Source organism: Kogia breviceps, chromosome 1 (assembly GCF_026419965.1).
Source record: "Kogia breviceps isolate mKogBre1 chromosome 1, mKogBre1 haplotype 1, whole genome shotgun sequence".
In the NCBI taxonomy this organism is placed as follows: Eukaryota; Metazoa; Chordata; class Mammalia; order Artiodactyla; family Physeteridae; genus Kogia; species Kogia breviceps.
Window position 1 is genome coordinate 1,350,047 of NC_081310.1, and position 24,657 is coordinate 1,374,703.

The following is a 24,657-nucleotide window of genomic DNA, read 5'->3' on the forward strand; positions in this document are numbered from 1 at the left end:
CCCCGTGGCTTCTCCGGCCTGTGCCACCTGCCACCCAAAGCTGGGTCAGTTCCTGCTCCAGGATGCCCAGGCCACGGCCCTCTAACCCAACAAGTAAGAGGGTCACTTTCCTATTTGAGAAAGTCCCCACGGCTGCTTCCTTCCTGGCTCTATATCATCACAACAGCCATCCATCACATTATTATCAGTGGTAATATTACTGCTAAGCCCCCAGAGTAATTGTGACGTGCACTGAAATTTGGCAACTAATGCTCAGTGGTGTCCCTACCCTCACCCAGGACCGGTGACATATTTGCGGGCCCCGTGCAAAATGAAAACGGGAAGCCCCTTGTTTAAAAATTAAGAATTTCAGGATGGCAAGAGCAGAGCCTTAAGCCAAGTTGAGAGCCCTTCCAAGCGGGGGCTCTGGCAGCCACAGCTCCCGCTGCCCCCCACTCATTCTGAGCCCCTACGGGTCCCATCTTCCAGCCGCATCCCGCCCCCGCCACCGCCATTCTCAGCAGGGGGTTCCGAGGACTCGCGAAAGATGGGGTGTCTCCAGTCACATGACAACACCCTTGGTTGTTGCCATTGGTTGGCTGCGGCCGTGTTTTCACAGCCAATGAGGGGAAAGAGAGGGAGGCGTGGGCGTGGCCCGGCGCGGAGGGGCGCTGGAGGGCAGGGCGGAGACCAGCGCACCTGGGCTGCTAGGACCGGTGCCGTCCCACGTGCCTACCGGGGAATACATTTACTGTTGTCTTGTCCTCTATTAAATTTCCTCTCTCACCACAGTAGACGGTCCCCAACGATCCTATCTTATCTTTTATGACTCAGTGCAGATGTGAGAAGGTCTTTCCTGTGCTTTGGAAATTATGTACAAGTAAAAGGCAATATATTGTAGCTTAAGAGGTAGACACGGGAGACATCTCATCCACCTTAAAATTGGGAACAGAAAACATACAACTCAGTTGAATAATTCTGCAATGTTTGTGACCTAAATTAATGCATTCAACAGCACTCTTTCGAGTACAATGTTTTACATATAAAGATCAGTAAAGGTGAGTTGGGGAGGGCTTCCCTGGTGGCGCAGTGGTTGAGAATGTGCCTGCTAATGCAGGGGACACGGGTTCGAGCTCTGGACTGGGAAGATACCACATGCCGAGGAGCAGCTAGGCCCGTGAGCCACAACTACTGAGCCTGCGCGTCTGGAGCCCGTGCTCCGCAACAAGAGAGGCGGCGGTAGTGAGAGGCCCACGCATCGCAATGAAGAATGGCCCCTTTTTGCCACAACTAGAGAAAGCTCTCACACAGAAACGAAGACCCAACACAGCCAAAAATAAATAAAAATTTTTTTTTTTTAAAAAGGTGAGTGAGTCGGAAGAGGGGAGGGGAGAAATGAGAGGGATGTGTGTGTCAGAGAGAGAAGAATTCTATTCAAATGCTTTGTGCAACAGTTTATTACTTTTACTTATTTTGTTAAATGTACACCCCCACTCACCGCAACTAGAGAAAGCCCGCGCACAGCAACAAAGACCCAACGCAGCCAAAAATAAATAAATAAAAAATAAAATAAATTTATTCAAAAAAACAGCCTATGGTTTAAAAACACTTTTTTCTTTCAATAAGGTTTTATAATTTCTCCATTATACATCTTTTATTAGCTCTATTCCTAGGTATTTTACTTGTTGCTATTCTAAATGATATCTTTTTAAAGTTACATTTTCTAATTGAGTGGAGCTGTTTACGGAAATACAAATGTATTTGGTTATCTTATCCAGAACACTTGTTGAATTCTTTTATTAATTTGTATATTTTGTAGATTATTCTGCATTTTGTATCTAGACAATCATATCATCTGCAAGTAATGCTAGCTTTGTTTCTTTCTTTTCAATTCCTACATATTTACTTGTTTTTCTTGCACTGGCGAGGAGCCCCAGTACACTTAGCTATAAATGATGACTAGGCATTTTGTCTTGCTTCTGATTTTAAAGAGAATGATTTCAACATTTCAACATCAATTACGATGTTTGCTGCAGGTCTTTGTAAATGGCCTTTATGGATGCTATGGTTATGGATGTTTACTTCTTTTCCTAGTTTGTAAGAGTTTTGTTGTTGTTTTTTTTAATCACTAACATAATAACAAATGTATTAACACATGCAAGGATTGTTCTAAATGCTTTACACACAAATTATTTTAATCCTCACAACACACCTATTAGGAAAGCACTATTATTATTATTATCTTCATCTCTATAAATAAGGAAACTGAAACGCAGCGAGATTAAAGGAGCCCCTGAAGGGTTACAGAGCTCCTTAACCATTCAAGACCCGGCAGCCTGGCTCCAGAGTCCGTTTGTAACACTCCCAAGCTTCTCATTGGATGTTGAATTTTATTAACTCCTCCATGTACATCTATTGAAATGATTGTGTGGTTTTCTCCTTTATTTTATCTATGTGGCGAATTACATGAATCATTTTCCTAATATGAGCCCAATATTGCAGCTCTGGCACAAACCTACCTTGGTTGTGATGTATGAACATTCCCCCCCTGCTGGGTTCAGCTCTCCAACATTTGTTAACGATTCTGCATCTACGTTAATAAGTTAGACTGGTCTATGATTTTCCACCTTTGTACTGTCCCTGTGGTTCTGTTATCAGGTTAGACTAATCTTCCTTAATAAGGTGGAGAGTTCCCTTTCTTTTTCGAGTCTCTGGGGAAGTCGGTCAAGATTATAAATGTTCCTGAAACATTTGGAAGAACTTTTCACCTTCCAGACTTTGGGCTGTTTTCTTTGTGGGAAAATGCTTAGCAACCAACGGAATGTCTTCACTGATGTAGGACTATTCGGGGTTTCTGTCTCTTCTTGAGTCTGTTTTGGTAAATGATTTTTTTCTTCTAGGAATTCACACATTCCGTTGAAATTTTCAAATGTCTTAACATCAAGTGTTTAATAGCACCTTTTGTCTCTGCCGAATCTGTAATGTGTCCTGTTTTTCAATGTTTATTTTTGCCGTTTCTTTTTTTCCCTTGATTAATCATAACAGCAATTTTTCAGTATTATTAGCCGTTTCAAAAAGACAACCTTTGAATTATATTAACCTTTCTGCAAATGTGTAATAATTTATACACTCCTATAATTTCCACCCTTGTTGTCTCCTAAGTTCTTTAAAGCTATTCTACTTTTTTCATTTTAAAGAAGTTATTTGCTTTATTCTTTAAAAGTTATTTCATTTATTAAAAAGTTATTTGCTAAATGCCACGACAACCTCTAGATCTCAGTAGCTTTATATGATTCAGGTTAATTTTCATATCACAGCCCAAGGCGGGCTGGTCTGGAGGACTTGTTCTCCCCGGAATCATTCAGGCGTGAGGGGTCCTTTGGTCAGTGGCCCCACCGACCGCTAGGGCTACAGGGTCCTACGGGACTGCTTGGCATCAAGCTGGACATTGAAGGAAGGGAGAGAAGGGACGCCTGCACAGCCGGTCCTAAGGGGGCAGGCCCAGAAGTAGTTCCCAACACTTGGCCCTTGTTCCCTGGGCCGTAGTAACTCAGTCACATGACCTACCTAGCTGGGAGGCTGGGAAACTTGTCTATCACAGATCCTTCTCTTATTGGTTTAGAGCTTTTTTTTTCTTTTTCAGAGTGAGTATATAAGCTATAAATTTTCTTCTGCATTTGCTTTTCACTGGGTCCTACGGGTTTTTATGTGTAGTTTTCATTTTATTTATCATTCAGTTCTAAATGTTTTCCTCTTTTCCATTATGTTTTTTATTTGTTTGAATCATTAATTGTTTAAAGATACATTTTGTTAATTTTTCTTGTATATCTGTCCATTTCTGCTTTAGATGTTTTGTGGCTATATTTGGGGGGGGCTCTATTTTTAGGTGCATGCCAGTTCAGAACTGTTATATTTTCCTGGGGATGTAAATATTTTAACCTTTTGCAGTGACTCCGTTTATGTCTAGTAATGGCATTCGCTTTAAAAATTATTTATGTGCTACATATAATGTAGTTATATCGGGGGTTTTGTTTGTTTTTGTTTTAGTTTTTAGCTAGTATTTACTTGAAATATCTTTTTCATTCTTCCTTTCCACCTTTCTGGGTCCTGTGTTTAAGTGTGTCTTAGTAAACAGGATACAGCTAGTTCTTTGAAATCTAGCCTGGGGCTTCCCTGGTGGCGCAGTGGTTGAGAGTCCGCCTGCCGATGCAGGGGACGCGGGTTCGAGCCCCGGTCCGGGAGGATCCCACGTGCCGCGGAGCGGCTGGGTCCATGAGCCGTGGCCGCTGAGCCTGCGCGTCCGGAGCCTGTGCTCCGCGACGGGAGAGGACACAACAGTGAGAGGCCCCCGTATCACAAAAATGTAAAAATAATAAATAAATAAAATAAAATCTAGTCTGGTGATTTTTTTTAACTGGAGAATCTAACTTGCATTTATTGTGATTACTGATATATTTTCTATTTATTTGTATTTGTCCCAGGAGTTCTGTTTCTCTCCCCTCCCCCCTCCTCTCCCGTCCCCCCTCCTCTCCCGTCCCCCCTCCTCTCCCCTCCCCCTCCTCTCCCCTCCCCTTCCTCTCCCCTCCCCCTCCTCTCCCCTCCCCCCTCCTCTCCCCTCCCCCTCCTCTCCCCTCCCCCCTCCTCTCCCCTCCCCCCTCCTTTGCCCCCTCCCCCTCTTTTTCTCCTCCTTCTTACTTGCCCTCTTTCTGATTTACTGCAGTTATTTTTCTCATTCCATATTTTGTTTGGAAGCTATACACTCAGAATCTATTAGTTTAGGCTTAACTCTAGTTATTGTTAATAGGGGCAAAAGTTTAAGAATAATAATATTCTTGCATATTTTACCCTTTATCACTCTTCTCCTAAATTACACCTAATTTTTGTCCAATATTTTAGTCTGTCCTAGTAGATATTATTACTATTATTTGCAGCCAGCATTTTTTGTTTACCCAAATATTTTCAAATATCTTTGCTGATCATTTTTTCTTGCATCTCCGTTTCTGTTTTTCGGAAAAAGCCCCTACTTTGCCCTCATGACAATACATGCAGTGACATGAAACTACTGCACCATCAGGAGATTTATACATGCTAAAGCTTTTGATACATATTACTTCCCGGGAGCCTGGGAGGCTCAGGGGCCCGGCCTGGAAGGTGAAGGAGGACCAGAGCTTCTGGTGGAGGTGGTGGGTCGCACGGCACCCCGTCCCGCCTGTGACACGGGGCCCGCCTGCGACAAGGAACAGCGGGACTGGGGAGGGGCAGCCTGGGGCCCACGGACCCCGCCCAGGGGTGCTGTTTCCCAGCCCAGACTCCACCCAGGGAAGCCTCCGGCTCTCAGCAGGATTTGGTCAGACAGAGGTGTGCAGGAGACACGCGCTAGGGCTCAGGCGGGGCGGGGGTGGGGGTAGGGGGGCTGTCTCTCCACCGCGCAGACCCTCGGAACGTTCCCAGCTCGCCCACCCTTGGAACTGACTGCGCAGCCCCGGGATGCAGAAGAGCCCGGTTCTGACCCAGCTGTTCCCTGCAGCCAGAACCGCCCCCCACGGCTGGAGCCTGGCACAGAGGAATCTTCCCCCCAGCGTGCAGACCCCAAGTTCACTTGCAAATGGTTTGCCAGTGTTAGCCAATGCTTTAATAAAGAGACAACGTACAGAGAGCAGCTGTCCACGCGCGCACACGCACACACGCACACACACACGTCCTCCAGCCCCGGCTCCCGCCCGGGTCCTCGGACCGCCGTGCTCTCCCCTCACTGTGGTCACTCAGGCCCAGCCCGTCCTGCTCCCCCCGGCAAGGGACTTGGCCTCCATCCTGCAGACACATCCAGTTCCCGCCACTGCCGCAAGCAGGAAGTTCGCCACCGTCCTGTTCAGTAACTTAGCTTGGGGCTGGGAGGCTGAACGCCCCCTTCCTCCTTGTCCTCCCCACAGCCTCCGTGCCCCCCGGGAGGCACTTCCCCAGGACCCCCCTCAGGCCCCTCTCCCTGGGGGTCTGGGCCCTGCCAGCATCCCCCAGCCCCTGGGACCGCCTCCCCAGGCCAGTGCGGAGCGAGGCGTGAAGCTTCGAGGATCTGCCTTCATCCCAAGGCTGTGGGGACGGGCTGGGCCGCTCCAGGGTGTGTCCGGGCTCAGAGCTAGATTCTGCAAGACACAGAGGACCGGGATCCCGGCTCGTCGTCGTGGTCCTGAAGGTCAACGTGACACCGCGGGGGGTCAGGCCTCGGGGCTCCGCCACGGGCGTGCGGGTTCAGATCCACAGCCACCACGTGCTCTCCAACTTTGGGCAAAGTTCTTCCCTGGCCCCCTGGGGAACCGGAACCTCCCCTAACGATAGGTGTGCACGAGAGCTGGGCACTTGGAAACGTTCCTTTCCCAGGTGGAAGGGGCCATTGCTGCACTAAGGTCAATCCCGATTAATTAAAAATGTTTAGGAGTTACTTCTCTTTTTTTTAGCTATTCAAAATATAAGATGCGATTGGGGACTGACGCAAATATTGTAAATCAACTATACTCCAAAAGAAAATAAAAATTAAAAACGAAAGAAATGTACTCTAACAATTAAAAAAAAAAAGATGCTAGTTTTCTTATTAACACACATTATTTACTTTACTGAAAAAGGGAATACCCATGAGAGAACTAGGGTGGCCTTGGGGCACTAGGTGTCCCTCTCTGGGTGTCTTTATGAAGGTGCAACTGAGAAGAAGCCTCTTTCTCTCTCATCCAAAATGGGTTGCGAGGCCCCTGTGGGAAGCTTAGGTGGGTGGCACGTGGCCCCTCAAGCCAAGAGCTGCTCGCCAGGGACCTCGTCCACTGCGATGGGCAAAGCAAGGCCCCAGGAGACCCGGAGGTGGAGGTTAAATAACAGAGTTCACGGAGAGCCAGGCGGAGAACCGCGCTGTCCTGACTCCAGCCCAGCCCTCTAGAAGGGGACGGGCCCCTTGAGGACTCCCTGAAGGCGGACGGGAGCTGTGTCTCTGCCTCTCACCCCCCGCCCCCCCGCCAGCTCGCCCCCCTGCAGGGTAGCGTCTCACCCAAGACGATGAGGGTGGCGCTGCTGACGGCCTGGCCCAGTGCGTTCTCGGCCACCGCCTTGTACTTGCCACCGTCCTCGGCCGAGACGCTGGGGATGACCAGGGAGCACACGCCTAGCAGGTCGGTGCTGTACACGGCGGGGTCGCCCGCCAGGCTCTGGTCGTTCTTGAACCAGGTGACGCGGGGCCGCGGCCAGCCCTGCACGGCGCAGCTCATGCAGCACTCACAGCCCAGGGGCAGCAGGTGGGTCCGCAGGCCCACCAGGAAGCGGGGCTTCTGGCTCAGGTCGGGCTCCTGGTACCTGGGAGCCTTCACCGTGACCCTGTCTGCGGTGGAAACTGGCAGGTGAGGAGGGTCAGAAAGAGAGAAGGGCCGCGGCGAGTCCCAAGCTCCTGGTGGACTCGGGCGCTGCCTGGACCTTCCTGCCATGTCTCACCCACAAACTTGGCCCCAAGGCTGCTCTACTCAGTTTTTATTCTTTTCTTAAAATGGTTTTTGGACTTTTTTTTTTTTTTTCCTGTACTACAAGCTAACACACACTCAGTGTGCACAAATTGGAACATACAAGAAATCAAAAGAAGGAATAAAAAGCAAGCACAAGCAACTACCTACCGATGACCGCAGCTAGCATCTTGGTGTGGAAGCTTTCAGACATTTTTCTACTTTAGAAACTCGCGAAAGTGAGAAAACGAGCATCTGATTTTATGGCCTGCCTTAAAGGTTCGCCTCTACTTGACTGTGAAAGACTCTGTTTCCGGAGAAGCACTGGCCTCTGTCTACCTTTTCGCCTGCCACCGACTTGAGAGGCCACCAAGACGCGCGGCCAGCCCCGGCTCCTCGCGCTCTCCCCGCGGAAGAGGCGGGAGCCACCCTGGCCCGGAGACGCGTGGGAAGGGCGATGGCCCGGCGCGTCCCCGCCCTCGCAGCCTCCCCGCGCCGCCCTCCGCGCGGGGCTCACCTGGCGGCTGCCGCGGGACGACCCAGGGCTGGCGCGTGTCCGAGGGCTCGCTGGCGCCCAGCTCGTTCTCGGCCACCACGCGGAAGTGGTACTCGTGGCCCGGGAGGACGCCCACCAGGGTGAAGCGGCAGGTGTGCAGGCGCTCGGCCGCGGGGCGCCAGGGCGCGCGCGCGGAGGGGCGCGTCAGCAGCGTGTAGTGCAGCGGGGCGGCCCTGCCGTCGGCCTCGTCCGGGGACGGCGCCCACTCGACGACCACCGAGCCCAGCGTGCCCTCCCTCAGGACGATGGGCCCCGGGGCCCGTGGGCGCGCTGCGGGGACACAGGGGTCAGGCTGGAGCCGGAAGCGCTCTGCCTGGCCCTGCCCAGGGCCCCGAGTCTTTCCAGGTCGCCCAGCCCTGCCCGTGGTCCCCACTCCTTCCAGCGCCCCGGAGACACGGTCTCGCCAGGCAGGGCGCTGGAGCCAGAGAGAAGTGGGCCGGTTCTGCAGTTACTGCTAGAGGGTGGGAAACGTCCAGAAGGACTCATTTGAATTCACTTTGTCTCGTAAGTAAAATGACACAGGGACAGAACGGGGGCTTCCGTAAGACCAAGTTACAGAGCTCCCCACTGTCAGTTGTCCGTCATTTCTGCGTTTCAGAAACCCCTCCGGGGCTGGGGCTGGGGGAGACCACCTTTACCCCCGGGGAGGACCACAGACGATTCTCGCCGCCGCTCTCCGGAGTGATGTGATGGGAGTGACGGTCTCCGCTCACTGACCCGAAACGAGGGACCACAGCGGTCCGGGCAGGGCTGTGCTCAACCGTCCCCAACCTCCCGGAGAGAAGGACAGTGATACCACCCCCGCCCCGGCCCCTCCTCCTTTCTCCCTTCAGCGCATAAGAAGGGTCAGGGTGTGGCCACGGGCACACCCAGGCGGCTGGAATCCCGCAGACCTGTGACCAGGCCCTGGGGGGTGGCCCAGCCCCAACCCCGGGCCTGCCTCACCTGCCACCCTGAGGCGGAAGCTGTAGGTGGCCTCCTCCCCCCGCGGACTCCTCAGCACCACAGTGTAGAGGCCGCTGTCAGCGAGGCTGGCCGCGGGGACCAGGAGCTGGGTGAGGCCATCCTCGATGGAGGTCACGCTTCTTTTAGGCAAGGGCAAGCCATCCTTTAGCCAGGTCACGTCCGGCATGGAGGCGGCCTGGGACGCAGAGGAAGGAGAGGTGAGAGGCGAGTTTTGTGGAAGCGATGGCTTTGAGCTGGGCTGAAGTGTAAGGGTGAGAGGAGCATCCGGGTAGAGCCACGGTGGGAGCAGGGGTGGGGGAACCGAGAGGAGGCTGCAGAGGCGTGGGGGGTCGCAAACACGTTAAGGGCCCTGCACATCACACCCGTACAGACACCTGCGTCTCATTCTGTGAGCCGCGAACGGCTGTTGCAAGGTTTAACCGGGAATTAGATCTGGATCCACGGGGCTGGGGGAGCGAGGGCGGGTGGAAGCGGGGGCGGGGGGACTCATGGGAGGAGTGCTGACCACCGTGGGGCCCAGGCTGGGGTGCCAAGGGGCGGTATGACTCGGGGGTCCCTGCAATAGTCCAGGAGGGACAGTGTGGTGGCCTGACCCTGACCAGGGTGGGGGGGGCCGGTCCAGCTGCACCACCAACTCCCACGAGACCCTCAGCTCTGGGCGTCAGAGGCGCCCGGGGATGCAACAGTGACCTACCTCACAGGCTGGTCTGGGGACGCGAGAAGTTAACGGTACGAACAGGGCCCAACACACGGCAAACACTTGGTGTGTCTCAAATATTTTTGTCATCATTACCATCATCATGATTATGGTCTAACAGTTAAGAACATGTAATTTAGAGTTAGATCTGGTTGGGTCTGACTCCGCCACCTGTGAGTTTCCCACGCAGAAGATGATGATTTTAACAGCAACAACAACAATAATAATACATACATACTGGGTACTTGCCGTGTGCCCAGCACTGTTTATGTGCTTTCCGTATGAACTCCTTGAATCCTCAGAACAGCCCTTTGACATAAGTTACTATTGATACCCTCTCTTGACAGATGAGGACGTCGGAACACAGAGAGGTTAAGATATGTGTCCAAAGTCAAACAGCCAGTGAGCCATGAGGTCAGCATTTGAATCCAGGCACCTGTGCTCCGAACCACACTGGCTGCTGTACTACACGTACAAACACAGGCTACGCACTCCAGACACAACAGACATTCTGGAGTCAAGGGGCATCTTGACTGCAGGGCACCCTTCCCAGACTGAGGAGGTGGAGAAGTGGGTGAGGGGAGGGGACCGGGCGCGCGTTCAGAGGCGCAGTACTGAAAGCCACCACCAGAGGGCGTCGTGGACAGGAGCAGAGCGGCCAACCCAGCTTCCAGGGGAGGCTGTCCCTGCCAGGAGGACCCTCCCCTCCCCTCCCCTCCCCTTCTCCATGAGGCCTGATTTCCAGCACAAGCGCGGGTCCCTGCCTGGGGGCCGGAAAGGAACCGGGAAGAAAGCAGGCCCACGGGGCTGTGGCTGCCTGCTGCAGCCCACTAGACGTGCTCACCTCAAAGTGGACAGGTACACGAACCGTGTCCCCAGCTCTGACCGTCAGCGAGTCCTTCGTGCTGGCGCCCATGAGGAACTTGGGACAGACTGGAACACACGGGGTGGCCTGTCACCTCCCTCTGCATCTGGGCCCCAGCCCTGGTCACCAACCAGGCAGGGCTGCCGGGGGACTAGACGCTAGGCCGGCCCAGTGATGCTGAAACCCCACGGGACATCGGACAGGGGTCCCTACAGGAACTGGAGAGGGGGCTGGAGGGGACTCCTGGGGGGAGCCGCAGGGCTGGGGGAGGGGGGAGGGGGGAGGGGGAAAGGGAAGCCGTCAGGCGCAGCCTTAGGGTCAGGCTGGAACGGAGGGGGATGGTGAGAAACTAGCCCAACTCTTGTATTTTGCAGATGAAACAACTACCCATCTGAGGCAGGAAGTGGCCCCAGAGCCCGGGATTCGGGGCAGAGCCAGGATGGGCTCTGGGTTCCGGCCAAAGACTCAGGGTGATTTTCTTTGTACGTCTCCCTTATCATCACAAGGACAGCTGGGGTCTGTTGGGATGGCCCAGTGTCAGCTTGGGCCAAAGACAGGTCAGCTGCTCCAGCAGTTAACGCCCCCGGGGAAAGGTAACGCCCTCCGGGGAAAGACAGTCCACCTTCCCGGAACAGGGATGGGGGCGTCTTCTGCACTGACGTGAACTCGGGAGCTGAGGGGCAGCCGGCCTTCTCAGGCTACGCTGGGGAGGCAGCAAAGAATTCTGGAGCGAGCCTGGGCTTTGGGGCCAGTCACCCGGCTCGCACCCGGGCTCTGCTGCAATACCAGTGGTAAGGCCCAGGGCGGTGTACCGCTGACCTCGGTTTCCTTATCTGTAACTTGGGGATAGTATTGACCTTGTAGGATTTTCATGGGTTACAATGAAAATGCATTTCTGAAAGGGCCTGCCTAGCCCGGTGCCCTGCTCTTACTGGGCGCCCAATACGTGACACTTCACTAAGCTGGGGTTGGCGGGGGTGGGGGGGGTGTCCTGGCTCAGCTAGCGCATAGCTGCAACTCAGAGGCCCTCCCCAGGAAGGGCCTGGGCTGGAGGAGGGAGGTGGCCTCACCGCTGACGGGCACGGCTTGCACCACGGTGTCCAGGGCGGTGGGCGGGCCTCGGCCCCCCTCGTTCACGGCTGTCACCCGCACGAAGTAGCCCTCCCGAGGCCGCAGCCCCTTGACCGTGTAGGCAGGGCCCGGCACGGTGCCGGCGTGGCACGGCCTCCACTGCAGGCCGGCGGAGTCGCCCAGCTCGACCACGTAGCCCAGCGCTTCGTCCCCGTCCCGAGGGTCCGGTTGGGCCCAGCTCAGGGTGATGCTGGTGTGCAGCGTGTCCGTGACCTGGAGGTCCCTCACGGGCCCGGGGGGTCCTGGCCGGGCACCACGGGGTGTCAGGAGCGGCCTCACCTCTCCTGAGGGAGGCCCCTCGGGGGCCCCTCACTGGTTTTCCACGGGCAGCTGGGGATTGCTTGCACTTAGGGCTCCGCCTCCAGGCTTTGCTAGAGCACCTGCCTGGACCCGAACCCTTACTCCACCCCGGACTCTTTCTCAGGCTGCGCCACCCATCCCAGCTCGCCTCCTCCGGGAAGCCTCCCCCGACCCCTTCCACCCACTCGCCAACCTGCCCACCCCCTTCCCCGAACTGTCCTTCCATAGTTCCCCCAATCTGCTGCTTTCATCAGCGAGTCCTTAGGTTCCCACATCCCTGAAGACTAGAATTCTCTTTCTGTTGTGAGCAAAAAGCTCCTAGTCAAGACTGCGTTGGCTGCTTAGTCCGTACCGTGTGCTCTTTGCCTGTAGAATGGGAACAATAACGGCACAGGCCCACCCCCCGCGAGGGTTTCAGAACAAAGGTGTGAGGCACGTAACGGGCTCTGTAGACGGCACGGCGGTCCAGGGCTCTCGCCTTCAAACCCGGGGAACCACCTGGGGGCGATCCCTGGGCACCCAGCCGCCCAGACTCCCCGTGTGTCTCCAGGCCCCACGGCCACTTCCCCAGGTCCCGGCTGACACGGAAGGACGCCCCTGGCCGACCCACAAGGGCCAGGAACGTGCTGCCCCCCGCCCAAGGCTTGTCACCAGCGGGCTCGTGAGGGTGAGAGCCCAGGAGAGGCGCACAGAGCAGCTGTAGGCCATGGAGGCGTGCTTTGACAGGTGTTTCGTGGAAAAGCTATTCTCTGCTTGAGTTTGGGAAATTTGGATCAAACAAAGCACGGCAGGTTTCTCTTCTGTAGGGCTTGGAAATGGCCTAGGCTGCGTGTCGTGGACACGTGGACCACAGGTCATGCTGCTCTAGACCAGAAGTGCCCCAAGGATGCGCCTGGTTCCCGACACGCCGCCAGCCCCCAGCAGGTGACGATGAGCTGATGCTCGCTGGGCGGAGAACGCACGGTGAGGCTCCCTGTGACCACCCCCTCCCTGCAGGGATGGTGCCCCCTCACTGGGGGCAGCGGAGGCTTACAGGATGGGAGCAGCTGAGCGGGCCCACCGGGGGAAGGACTCTTCCGGCCCCCATCTCCGGCCCCCGGGCCTGTCTGGTCTCAGTGGGGGGCCTTAAGCCTCCAGGGGCCCCTAGTTTCGCCTCGCCCTCAGGGCCTCTCGACCTCTATCCCGCAGCCACCCTGACGTCTCCTCCGGGACCGCCCACGCCACTGCCCCCCCCTCTCCCGGGTTGGCACCCCGCTTACTCATGGGGTCCCGAGCAAAGACGGCGTCCGATGGGGGCCCAGGCTCCCCGGGGCCAGAGGGGGCCACGGCTGTGACCCGGAACTCGTACTGACGGCCCTGCCTCAGGTCCGGCACCGTCCACTCCTTCCCTGGGGGAAGCCCACCCGCGTTAGTGCCGCCTGATGGGGCCGGGCGACGCCTGGACGAGCCCAGCCTGGCCCTACACCTCCCCGCCCCCCAGCCCCCAGCCGGCTCTGACTCGTCCTCTGCAAGGGGAGAGGCGTGCGCTCAGGGTCTCAGGGTCCGAATCCCTGGCTGGTTCTGCCGCTAACTTGCTGGGGGGCTCGGGCAAGCGCCTTCCTGGCTCTGGTTCCCTCTGCCTTAGAGCTGTGCTGTCCTGTTTGAGTAAAACGGAACCGCTCAGCGGTGCAGGTACGGAAGGTGTCCTCGGTGCATGGCCCTCTTTCCAGAGACGAGAGGCTGAGGCTCTGGGGGGCACAGCCTGGCACCCAGCGCAGCCTGCCTGGAGCTCTGAACCCCTCTTTCTCCCACTAGCCTGGGCTTGGGCTTTTCTGAGTTTGTTCTGGGCTCAGAAAGCAGTTTCTTGGAATCCTCTCGGGGGCGGGGGCACTTCTCCCCGTCGTCGTCGACGTACAGATGAGAAAGCTCACGTCAGAGAGAAACGTGAGCTGCGTGCGGCCTGAGACTTCCGTTAAACCAGGCTTTGAGCCAGACGGTTCTTTGTTTGGGGAACGGGCAGGGGGGCGGGGGGGCACTGCCCGTGTGTCGAAGCAGCATCTCCGTCCCGTCACACGAGAGGCCACCCCCATCTGCCCCCTTCAGTGGGACACCCCCAAATTGCTGGACGTGGCCAAATGCCCCGGGAGGTAAACCACCCCCAGTGAGACCCTCATACTAAAGCGATGGCTCTGGCTTGATGCTGCCACAGCGCCTCGGGCCGGGGGGGTCCAGGGAGGCTCTGGAGGCCAGGGCGGTGCAGACCACCTCCAGGCGCTCACCAGGCACCGGCTGCCGGCTCACTGCCACCCACGCGCTCCTTCCCTTCTCGCGCTTCTCGATCAGGTAGCCCAGGATGTGGGCACTGCCCGGGCCCCGAGGTGCCGTCCATGACAGGGTGATGCTTTGGCTGGAGGCCGACAGGATGGCTGGCGGGGGAGGGGGCCCGGGCAGAACTGGGGGCAGAGAGGGTGCTGGTCCGTCGGGGGCTGGGAGAGGCGCCAGCTCCTGGGGGTCCTGGTGCAGGAGTGGGCACCGGGGGCCGGCCACGTGCTCTCCCTTCTTTGGGGTGTCGGGGGTCTGAGCCAGCCTGAAGTACGGGGGCAAGAGTGACGGAGAGAGGGAAACTTGTGGCCTGGGCACCAGAGCCGGCCCTGGGGCCCCTCGGCCCTGACGCCCTGGGAGGCGCTCCAGATGGCGGGCGAGGCCGGTCCGTCCCAGGGCCCTGAGACGGCGGCTCTGCCGGCCCCCCCCCAGTGCCACAGAGCCGCAGCTGGAGAAGGCCCCGCACTCCCCGCTTGCTGCTCTGGCCGCCAGGCCCCAGAGAAGCTGGGGTGGGGCTCTCGGAGGGCCTCGAGCCCGCCAGGGTGTTGGCGGGTGGCCCCCGGTCTCTGGGCACGGTGGGGAGCCCGGCGCGTCCCTTCCCTGGCCCCGGGCTGTACTCTCACCCTCGGGAGCCACCAGCGCCTCGTCGGACTCCAGGGCCTCCCCGGGCCCCTCCGCGGTCACGGCCCGCACGCGGAAGCTGTACTTCTTGCCCTGTTCCGCCTGGGCGTCTGTGAACGTGGTGCTGTCCGCGGGGGGCTCGTCCACCTTCAGCCAAGTGCCGAGGCCAGCCTGCCGCCTCTCCACCACGTAGCGCTGCAGGGCCTGGCCCCCGTCGTCCCTCGGGGGCCGCCAGCGGAGGCAGACGCCAGCCCCGTGGCCGTCCCGCACCTCCAGGGGGCCCTGTGGGGGCTGAGGCTTGTCTGGGGACCCCCGAGGGGAGCAGGAGGAGAAGGGGGTCAGGGGAGCTGCAGGGGAGGGGCGCCGGGCTCCCCCCACCAGCAGACGAGCCTGCCCGGGGCTGGAAGTCCTGGGTGGGCATCACCTCGCGGCGTCCCTGGTCTCCACCCCCGACGTGCACACCCCCTGGAAGGTGACCCAGAACGCACCAGCCCCGAGCCCAGACGGGCACTGCCTTCTGGCCACAGGCAGTCCCGCCTCACTGGCGCAACTCGGGTCTGGGGGCCCTCACCCAGCCCAGCGACACCCCTAGGGCCTGGTGTGTCAGCTGCAGAGACGCGTGGCCCGTCTCCCCGCAGCGGGAGCCCAGCCCTTCCAAAGCAGTCTGAGGAGGGGCGAGGACAGCTAGGGGTAGGTTTGGATCTTAAACAGCATGCACGTGAGGGTTAATACCAGGGACCCCACACACACACCCAGGGACTGCCCCGCTGCCAGGCCGGGGACAGGGCTGGGGACAGGCTGGCACCTAGGACTTGCAGGGTGAGCTCGGCCTGCACGGAGCCGCCCTTGCTGGTCAGAGTCACGCCGTACTGGCCGCAGTCCTCCCTGCTGGCGCTGGGGAGGCACAGGCGCGCGAAGCCGTCCCCCACTGCCACCCGGGCCCCTCCGCTGTCGCCGCCGGCCACCTCGGCCCCGTCCTTGCTCCAGGTGGCCTGGACCGGGAGGCAGCTCTGGAAGGCGACCTTCATGGTCACCGGCTTCCCCGCCTTGACCACCAGCGGCTCCCTCAGCCTCGCCGTCACGTCGGGAGCGATGACCGGGGGCTCTGGGGAGAGGCCGGGGCACGAGGAGTCAGAGACGGTGGGCTCCGGGCACCTGGGGGCGGGGAAGGAGGGGCCCGGAGTCAGAGCCCCGGCCGCCTCGCGAGAACGGGCAGGTGGGACCCAGTGGCTTCGGCTGCAGCGCGACAGATGGGGCCGGACCTCTCCGAGGACGTGCCGGCAGGAATGGGGACCGTGTGGGTTGCTTTTTAAAACCACCCCCTCGACCGAGGGTGAGACTCGACGCGGGCCGCAGGCTGGCGGCGACACGTCCAGGCGTTCGGCAGTGCGTGTGTCGCCGGCCAGGAGCCCCCGGGCGGGAAGGGGCGGGGCCGGGCCTCACCGTGGACGGTCAGCGTGGCCTCGCTCCGCTGCTCGCCGGCCACAAAGCTGTACCTCCCAGCCTGGCGCCCCTCCGCGTGGGCAACGAGGAGCCTGCGCTCCAGCCCCTCCTGCTCCAAGGCGACTCCGTCCCCGGCGCTGAGCTGGCAACGAGGCCACAGAGGACCGTCACCCGCCCCGTCCAGCCCCTCCCACCGCGGGCCAGGGCCTTTCCTAAGGCAACTGCGGGAATGAACTGAACGCTCGTCGTGTGCCCGGCTGGAGCCAGCCACCCCCTTCGGTGTCTCATCAACTGCCCACGACCCGTGAAGCGGGCACCACCGTTAGCCCATCTTACAGGCGAGGAAGCCAGAGGCCACGTCGGCGGTGAGTGGCCGCACTGGGGTCAGCCCGGTCCAGTGGACGCCAAGGCCCTGCTCCAGAGCCCTTGACCACCCCCTGCTGAGACGACAGCTACAGGGTCGAGGGCTGTTCAGGGAGGCGAGCGCCCGTCTGGCTGGGCCGAGGAGGCCGCCTGCCTCGAAGGACGGGCAGACTTCCCGAGGCGTCGGGGCAGGACAGGAGGGAGGGCCAGGGCCGTGTGCAGGGAGGGGTGAGTGGGAGACACGCCCACTTTAAAAATCCGGGTTTTTTATTCCGAGCGCACCGAGCTGTCTTCTGGCAGAGTCGGCGCGTCGGTACAAGGAAGAGTGAAAAATCTTTCCATTCCTCTCTGCTTCACTCACGCCTCCCCGCAGACCCTCTGGGAAGCAGGGGGTGGGGGGCGGTACCTTGACCCCATCCTTAAACCAGGCTCCGGGTCCCAGGTCGCTGGTGAGGGTGCAGGAGAGCACCGCAGCCTCCCCGCGCCGCACCTCCAGGTCAGCCAGGCCCTGGGAGAAGTGGCCTGTAGGGCGTGGAGAGACACGGGGGAGTGAGGAGGACGGGTGCCAGGGACCCCCTGCTGCCCAGCCTCCCACCGTACCCGGGAGGCCACATGTCCTGCCAGCGAGGCCAGGCCGTCCGGTTTTCTCCACAGGGCCCAGGTTGGTGCAGGGGATCCGGGGGGCCAGGGAGATGAGGGAACCTTGAGTCACGCAGGGCGACGTCTGGGGGACCCACAGCGATTTAGTTCAACAAGTCCAGTGCTTTGGACACGGGCTTCAAGAGAGATACCAGGAGGGCTCCTAGCCCCATGCAGCCCGCATCCCACCCACACAAGGAGGGAGAGGTTGCCTCCTGAATGGGGAAGAGATCCCTGGAAATGGGGGTCGCTGATAGCAACAGACTCCTGGGTCTGGGAACGGCCCAGGCACCCCAGTGTCCAAGGAGCCCCCCTTGGCTCCCGCCTGGAGCCAGGGCAGCTGAGAGGCACTTACCTCGCGCCTCCTCGGCGAAACCGCCAGCGCCAGGCTTGTGTCTGGATCCGGGACTCCGGGTGGCATCCGTCCTCTGGCCGCGGACGCCTGACCCGCCCTCTTTGCCGGCTGTCCTGCCGCCGGGACGGCTGGGGGCCTTCCCTGGGCACCCCCCGCCCTCTCCTCCAGGCGGTTCCCCCAGGCCTCCGGCCTTATCTGCTCCCCATCTCTTTGCTGCTCCAACCTCGACCCTGGACCACGTCTGAGTCCTGCTCCTGAACGGACCGAGCCTCCTTTCTGACCTGCCAGGCTCTTTGGCTCCCCGGGCCTCGTACTCCTGTAGGGCCCCTGGACGTCGGGCCCTATCATCCTTAGCCTCCAGCAACTCCTGCTGCCTCAGGAAGCCCCTTCCTCCCCTCTGTCCTGTGCCCGGCCGAGAGCCAGGCCCCTGGGTCCCCTGTGACCCGTCTCCAGAGTCTTTTCTGCCAGAGAGACCACCTGGGCCCTCCCAGTCTCCCCGACGTCCCGAATCCCCTGGCCTTTGGGTGGAGCCATTCTCCCTCCCAGCAGAAGTCCCCTTACCCGGGACACCTGAGTCCCCTGGGCCGCTAGCCCTGCTCCTTCCCAGACCTGAAGCTTTGCCATCCGGGAACCCTGGGCTTTGCCCCCCACCAGCCTCCTCTCTGCCTGGAGCCCCCTCCCAGCCCCAGGAGGCTCGTGGCCCTTCATGGGTCCCCCCGAAAGGGGCATCTTCCTCCCGCAGGGAGCTTGAAGCCCTGGAGCCTGGGGGCCGGTCCCTGGCACCTGTGCTGTCTCGGCCAGACCCCTGGTCTTCCCAGCCTGGGCCCCAAGCGTGGCTTTCTCCGCGCCCACCGGTGGACCCTGACGTGGATCTGGCCCTTTCCCCGGGCATCCGGCTGCTGTCCAGACCCCGGCCTGTACCTGCTGAGCCCCCCAACCCTGCCCCCACCCTCCCGCCACCCAGCTGTGCCGCCCCGGAGCCCTGAGGTGCCAACGCCCCCTGGCCAGCCGCTGGACCCCTGTCTGCTGACCCTGGACCTGCTTCCCAGAAGGCCTGGTCACGTCCGGATTCCCAAGCAGCTGTCCCTGCCCAGGTCTCATCCTGCGCTGGCCCCCGACCGTCAGGAATCCCAGAAGCGCCCACACCCGCTGCGTGGCCTGCAGACCCTCCGTCCCCACCGGGAGCCCCTCTGTGCCCAGGGGACCCTGGGAGCCCAGAGCTACCTTGCCACCCTCTGATGCCTGACTCTCCCTCCGAGCCAACAGCCCCCCACGCCTCAGGGGTGCCTGGGGGTCCAGAGCCCCCCAAACCACTCTTGGAGCCCTGCCCATCTGAAAGCGTCTGAGGGCCTCCGTGGGTTCCCAGCAGCCCTGGGCCCCTGGGCCCGTCCCCGTGCGCCGTGCCGTCCGCGGTGTCAGGCCTCGCGGAGCCCAGCCCGGCACCTGCCCCTCCCACGAGCCCCGTCTCTCTGCCCCCCTCCGGACCATGCTTGGGACCTGTGCCACCGTAAGGCCCCTCTGAGGCTGCCCGGTGTGCTGACCCGTGTGCCATGGCTTCCCGGCCTCTGGGTCCACCCTCACCTCCCGCTCCAGCTGGTGGGGCTGCTCCCCCAAACCTCCCTGAAGCATCTCTGCAGCCCGTCTCGGCCCCTGGCCCCATCTCCCCAGGTCCTCCCGAGGCCCCCCTACACCCTACCTCACTCCCTGACTGTGTCCCCTTAGTATCTCTCAAACCCTCCCTGTAGCCCGCCTCACCCCCTGGACCAGCTCCTCCAGAACCCCCTGACTCGCCCCGACAACCAGCCTTAGCGCCTGACCCAGTTCCTCCAAGGCCTCCTGAACCACCTCTAAAGCCTGCCGCACCCCTTGGCTCCATCCCCCCAGGCTCAAGACCCCTCGACCCCGCTCCGTACCCTGATCTGCTTCCAGCGGCTCCCGGCCCATCCGCAAAGCCCAGCGCGACACCAGACTCACCGGCGCCCCGGCTCTCGGAGGCCGCCCCCGCGTGGGGAGCTCGCGCCTGGGGGCCCCAGCTAGCGCCCCCATAACCGGCTCCGTCTCCAGAGGCCCCGGCACCGAGGCCCCAGGCTCCGCCCACACCTTGCACTTTACCCGCTGCCCTCAGAGACCCTGAAGCCCCGGCGCCATCCTCGTGGCCTCCGTCTCGGGAAGCCCCCAGGGGCCCCGGGGCTCGGAGGCCCCCGTAATCGCCAGTCTGACCCCAAGGCCCCGTTCTCCCCGAGCCCCCTGGTCCTGCCCCTGTGTGTCCCTCCCCGCCAGCCTCCACTGTGGCAGAGGCCCTGAGGCCACCTCGCCCCACAGACCCCGCCGGCCCCGGACTCCCCAGGCCGCCCCCAGGGTGACGCCCTCCCGCAGAGCCAGCATCCCCCCGGCCTCTGGACGCCTCCCCGGCCTCTGCACGCGCCCCGGCGTCACCCACGGGCCCTCCGGCAGGACCACGACCATCTCTGCTTTCAGACCACACCCGCCCGGGCACCTCCGAGCCGCGCCTGTCACCAGCCCCTGCCTCAGACTCTGTCCCCGCGGGGGCCCCAGAGGCGACTCGACCCCCAGCACGACCAGACCCCCCGGCTCCCGGCCTCCCTGAGCCACCCCTGTAACCGGCTCCGTACTCAAGGCCTGCTCCCCTGGGGTTCCCGAAGCCATCACCGAATCTAGACTCGGTCGCCCCCGAGCCCCCCGCACCATCCGCGCGGCCCATCTCACCTCCGGGTCCTTTCTCCCTGGAGCTCCGTGGCCCGTCCCAGAAATCTGGCTCAGACCCCACGGCCCCTGCACCTCCGAACCCATCTGTGTCTCCCAGTGTCCCACCAGGGCCCGAAGGCCCCCTTAGCCCGCAGCTTCTGGCGTCCACGCCCCGATCAGACCCCATCAGCCCAGCCACCTGGGTGCCCCCCTCACCCCCTTGCCCCCCACTGGACCCCGGCGCTCCAGGCCCACAGTGGGCCCCGGATTTGCTGGGGCTGGACCGTGTGTCACCCCCAGGGCCTGGGCCCTCAGACCCTATTCTGCCCGCCTCCCCTGCTCGCCTCTGCCCAGCTTTCCCGGCTCGGGAATCCTGGGGGCTGCTGGAGCCACCCTCTGCCTCGCCGAAGGGCCCCGCCGTCTCCGGGCCCTCCCTTCCCCTGAGCCCCTGTGGGCCCCTTTCCCAGCCCCGGGACCCCCTGGGCCCCCATCACCTGCCTCCTGCAGTGAAGACCCAGCTTTGGCTTCAGGACCCCCGGGCCCCAGGGGGATGTTGCCGCCACCAGATATCGGTGGCCCCTGGAAGTCCTGGCATTCAGAGGTCTGTCCTGGAGACCCCCCTGGCCCCAAGGAGCACCCCCGGACCCCACGGTCAGCATCACTACCTTTCCGAGAGCCCCAGGACTCAGGGCCCCTGGCTGCCGTGGAGCTAGAACCTCTTGCTCTGGGAAGCTCCAGGGCCCCCGGAGCTCCCACCCTGCGGCGGCCCCTGGTGTCCGCCAGGCCAGTCCTGCTGCTGTGCGCTGCCCCTGCCCCTCCTCTCCCCCCTTCCCCACTCCGACCATCCTCTCCCCCCACCTCATCCAGGCTCTGCCCCTGCAAAATCTCCATCCCCTCCCCTTCTGGCCGAGACCCCACATGACCAGCCTGGGATCCCCGCGGGGCCCGCCCTCTGGTCCCGGGTCCCAGCTGAGCGTCCCGGGGCCGTTCCTGGCTGAGCCCGGGGAGCCCGCGCCTGGGGTCCCCTCCCTGCCTCTTCCCTCCCCCGCTGCGCCCCCGCCCTCCAGCCTGAGGACGCCGGGACCCAGCCTCCCAGCCTCCTGCCGTCCCAGAGCGTCCGTCCCCCTCGCTCTCGCTGCTACGACCTCGCCGTCGGTCCCCTGCGAGGCCCAGCCCTGATTCTAGGCCCTCCCCTGCGCCCCCTGGAAGGCTCCTGTCCCTGCGTCCCTCTCCATGGAGCTGATTTTCACCAAGAGGAGTGACTCTGCCCCCTTCTTCCGGAAAGCTCTTTCTTGCCGGTCCAGGGCCCCAGGCTGAGTCGGCCGCCTCCTCGTCCCCCATCAAAGTGTAGCTGCGCCCACCCAGGCCACCTCTGTCTGGGCCGGCTGTGAGCCCAGAAGCCAGCCCGGCCCCCTGGAGGGCGCTCCCTGTGGGGTCCTGCTCTGTGGGTCTCCCCCCGTTGCCACGGATGCTCCTGGAACCTTCTGGGCTCTGGGCTCCTTGTACCTGCTGCTGGTGGTCAGCGCTCGCGGTCAGAAGGCTTTTATCCTTCCCAGCTTTGGTGAGAGGTCACGCCCCCAGAGAAAGACAGGAGAAAAGACCTGTGAACTCAGGCCAAGCCACCTCTCGGACCCCAGCAGCTTGGCCTGACCCTCAGTTTCCCCAGCAGGGAAACAAGCCGACCATCTCCAGAGGAAGCCAGAATGTGGCAGCTCATTGGTGGATAAATCCCATCATCACCTCCCCCAGTCCTGTATCCGAGGCCACCCCAGTTTGCTAGGTGGCTCATGAGGAGTTTTAGAGAAAAGACAGAAGCCAAAAGCCATTTGCCATGAGCAGGCGGCTGGTTTTTAAAAACATCTACTTGCCCTACTGCCTGCCTTACAAATGTCCAATTAATGCACAGTTTCCTGGGATCACCTTGAACCCAGAACCCTAGGGGAGTTTAAGGGTGCTCTTTGGCCTGAGCCAGGGGCTCCTCATCCATAGTAGACCTGGGCCACTGTCCCAAGCCCTGTCCAGGACTCTAGGGCCATCTCGGATCTGTGCCCAGTGGAGCAGATACCACTGAGGAGGGCTGGGCTGGCCGTGACGGGCCTGCACTACAGGCATCAGGAATAGATCTAGGGCTTCCCTGGTGGCGCAGTGGTTGAGAGTCCGCCTGCCGATGCAGGGGACATGGGTTCGAGCCCTGGCCCGGGAGGATCCCACATGCCGCGGAGCAACTAGGCCCGCGCGCCACAGCTGCTGAGCCTGCGCTCTAGAGCTTGCGAGCCACAACTGCTGAAGCCCGCGCACCTAGAGCCCGTGCTCCGCAACGAGAGAAGCCACCGTAATGAGAAGCCCGCGCACAGCAATGAAGACCTAACGCAGCCAAAGATACGTTTAAAAAAAAAAAAAAAAAAGAGTCGCTCTAAGGGGCCTTCCTCATTCTCTGCGGGGAGGAAGCATCTGCAAAGCAGGGCACCCGCAACAGAAGCCCCGCCCCGGCCTTCCTCCCGCCCTCCTGGGCCCTGAGGTCTCGCCAGGGCGGCAGAGGCGGGGAAAGACCCGGGGAAAGACCGGGGGTGGTCCACTCACCTTCAACCAGCAGCCAGGCGCTGCAGGCGAGGAGCTTGGCGCCGAGGGAGTAGAGGCCCCTGTCTGAGAAACAGGCCCTTCTCACCAGAAGCTGGTGGGTCAGCCCGTCACTGGACACGCGCAGCCCGTATCTGTCACTCAGCCGGAGCGGCCAGTGCCGGAAATGCCAGGTGGAGCTGGGGCAGGGGCCAGAGAGAGTGCCCTCGAGGACCGCGTTGCCCGGCTGCTCACAGGGGGCACCGGCCGGCGGGACCGCTGCCGGGGAGCAGGGCACAGTGTGAGCCGACGCGGGGGGCTGGGAGCTCAGCAAGCCCGGCTCAGGCCAGCTTAGCCACAGCTCCCTGTCACCTTGGACAGGTCACCCCTTACCCCAGGTATCAGTTTCCCCACATAAAGCGAGGAGTTATAATTAGGTTGTGAACAGTCAGACTCGGGCTCTGGAATTCTGGAATTCTAAATCTGACCGTTCTGTGGGGGGGCAGGTAGGTACAGAGAGGAAAGCAACGGGTGGGCACAGTGCTTTAGGCCTGCCGTCTGATTAACCCTCACGACCACCTCCAAGGCAGGTGTTATTAGTTCCCTTTTACAGGTGAGAGCATTGAGGCTTTACAAGTTCCATGGCTTTGCCCGGCTAAGACGCGGTCCAGACGGCATTCACAGCGGGCCTGGCTGAGCCCAGCGCCCTGCCCCCTTCCCCGTCCACCACGCCGGGCCAGCTGGAGCTCTACCCCCTCCTTCTTCTTCAACCCAGACTTAGCCTCGTTCTCTATGATTTGCCTGCCCGCCCCAAGCCTCTCCTCGCTCCAACGCCCCTCGAGCTGTCAGGTGCTGGGGCAGGGGTGGGGGGGGTGGCGGAGGGGGAAGGGACAGTCCTGGTGGGCCGTGGGCACGGGAGGCAGGGAGGGGAGGGGTCTGCACAGGGGAGGAGCGTGCCGACCTGGTGGGGGTTCTTGCTGGGGGGTCGTGGGAGGCGGGGGCCCACATCAGAGCGGAGGCCGTAGAATTAGGCAGCTCTGATCTGAGAGTGAGCGGATGCTATGGACAGCCTGTGAGCGAGGCGAGAGCCCGGCACCCCATGTCTGAGACCCTCGGTGGAGCCCAGCCCAGCACCAGGAGAACACAGACCTCGGACCAAGATTTTGAAAAGGCATCATCGTAATTCAACCGTCTGGGCACACGTTCCCCCCCCCAGCTGCGAGGGGGGCCACGTCGTGCTCACCTACCCCCCGCAATGGAACCCAAATGGGCGCCCCCCGACTCAGACTTCGGCAGGGCAGACCACTCACCGCTGGCCGTGGAGCCCGCGGCGTCCGGCGCCCGGGCCTGGCAAACGCCAGCGTCCTCCGGCCGCGGGTCTCGGATCTGGTGGTGCTTCCCCAGATGCTGCAGGCAGTGCTTGGTCTGCTTGTCACAGCCACAGGCGGCCGTCTCGCCATCCTGAGGCCAGCAGAGGAAGAGCGGGGTCCAGGGCCTCAGCGGGTCCACAGCACCTCCGGCCCCCATCCTGCTTGCCGGCGACCGGCCGCGTTCCCCACTGGCCCCGGCACCAAACGACACCAACACCGCCGGACGATAAAGGGGTGGCGCGGAGAGGGCCGGGCTGGAGGCCCAGAGCCCGGGGTGGAGGGAAAGAAATGCTCTAGGAATATCCGGGGCTCTTACCACGTTGTAAATGATCTGCTG

The 24,657-nt window shown here is 61.0% G+C and overlaps 1 protein-coding gene across 10 annotated transcripts; it reads right to left on the reverse strand.

Moving 5' to 3' along the window:
* Positions 1 to 5,588: 5,588 nt before the first annotated feature.
* IGFN1 (immunoglobulin like and fibronectin type III domain containing 1) lies at positions 5,589 to 24,631 on the reverse strand. Of its 10 annotated transcripts, XM_059083492.2 has the most exons (17): positions 24,213 to 24,631; positions 22,975 to 23,229; positions 21,901 to 21,950; positions 20,359 to 20,368; positions 17,689 to 17,796; positions 17,101 to 17,216; positions 16,332 to 16,473; positions 15,694 to 15,993; positions 14,891 to 15,190; positions 14,225 to 14,398; positions 13,226 to 13,354; positions 11,606 to 11,908; positions 10,515 to 10,603; positions 8,953 to 9,148; positions 7,969 to 8,277; positions 7,010 to 7,336; positions 5,589 to 6,119 (listed from the first exon to the last, which is right to left on the reverse strand). In XM_059083492.2, the coding sequence occupies exons 1-17, from the start codon at positions 24,475 to 24,477 to the stop codon at positions 5,857 to 5,859; spliced, it is 3,336 nt and encodes a 1,111-aa protein (XP_058939475.2). In that variant the 5' UTR covers positions 24,478 to 24,631; the 3' UTR covers positions 5,589 to 5,856. The 10 variants fall into 10 exon arrangements, with proteins under 10 accessions (XP_058939475.2, XP_066883378.1, XP_066883372.1 ...); XM_067027277.1 differs by lacking the exons at positions 21,901 to 21,950; positions 22,975 to 23,229; positions 24,213 to 24,631 and adding an exon at positions 9,668 to 9,784 and having other exon boundaries at positions 17,689 to 20,500; XM_067027271.1 differs by lacking the exons at positions 21,901 to 21,950; positions 22,975 to 23,229; positions 24,213 to 24,631 and adding an exon at positions 9,668 to 9,784 and having other exon boundaries at positions 7,010 to 7,348; positions 17,689 to 20,500.
* Positions 24,632 to 24,657: the final 26 nt, after the last annotated feature.

Excerpts from the sequence above, each read along its gene's own strand:
- IGFN1 (XM_067027271.1), bottom strand. The coding sequence starts at position 20,410 with ATGGGCCGCGCGGATGGTGCGGGGGGCTCGGGGGCGACCGAGTCTAGA. Across the intron at positions 17,217-17,688 it reads TTTCGCCGAGGAGGCGCGAG|GCCACTTCTCCCAGGGCCTG; the intron begins GTAAGTGCCTCT and ends CACGCCCTACAG. Across the intron at positions 9,149-9,667 it reads TCCCCAGACCAGCCTGTGAG|GCCGCCTCCATGCCGGACGT; the intron begins GTAGGTCACTGT and ends TCTGCGTCCCAG.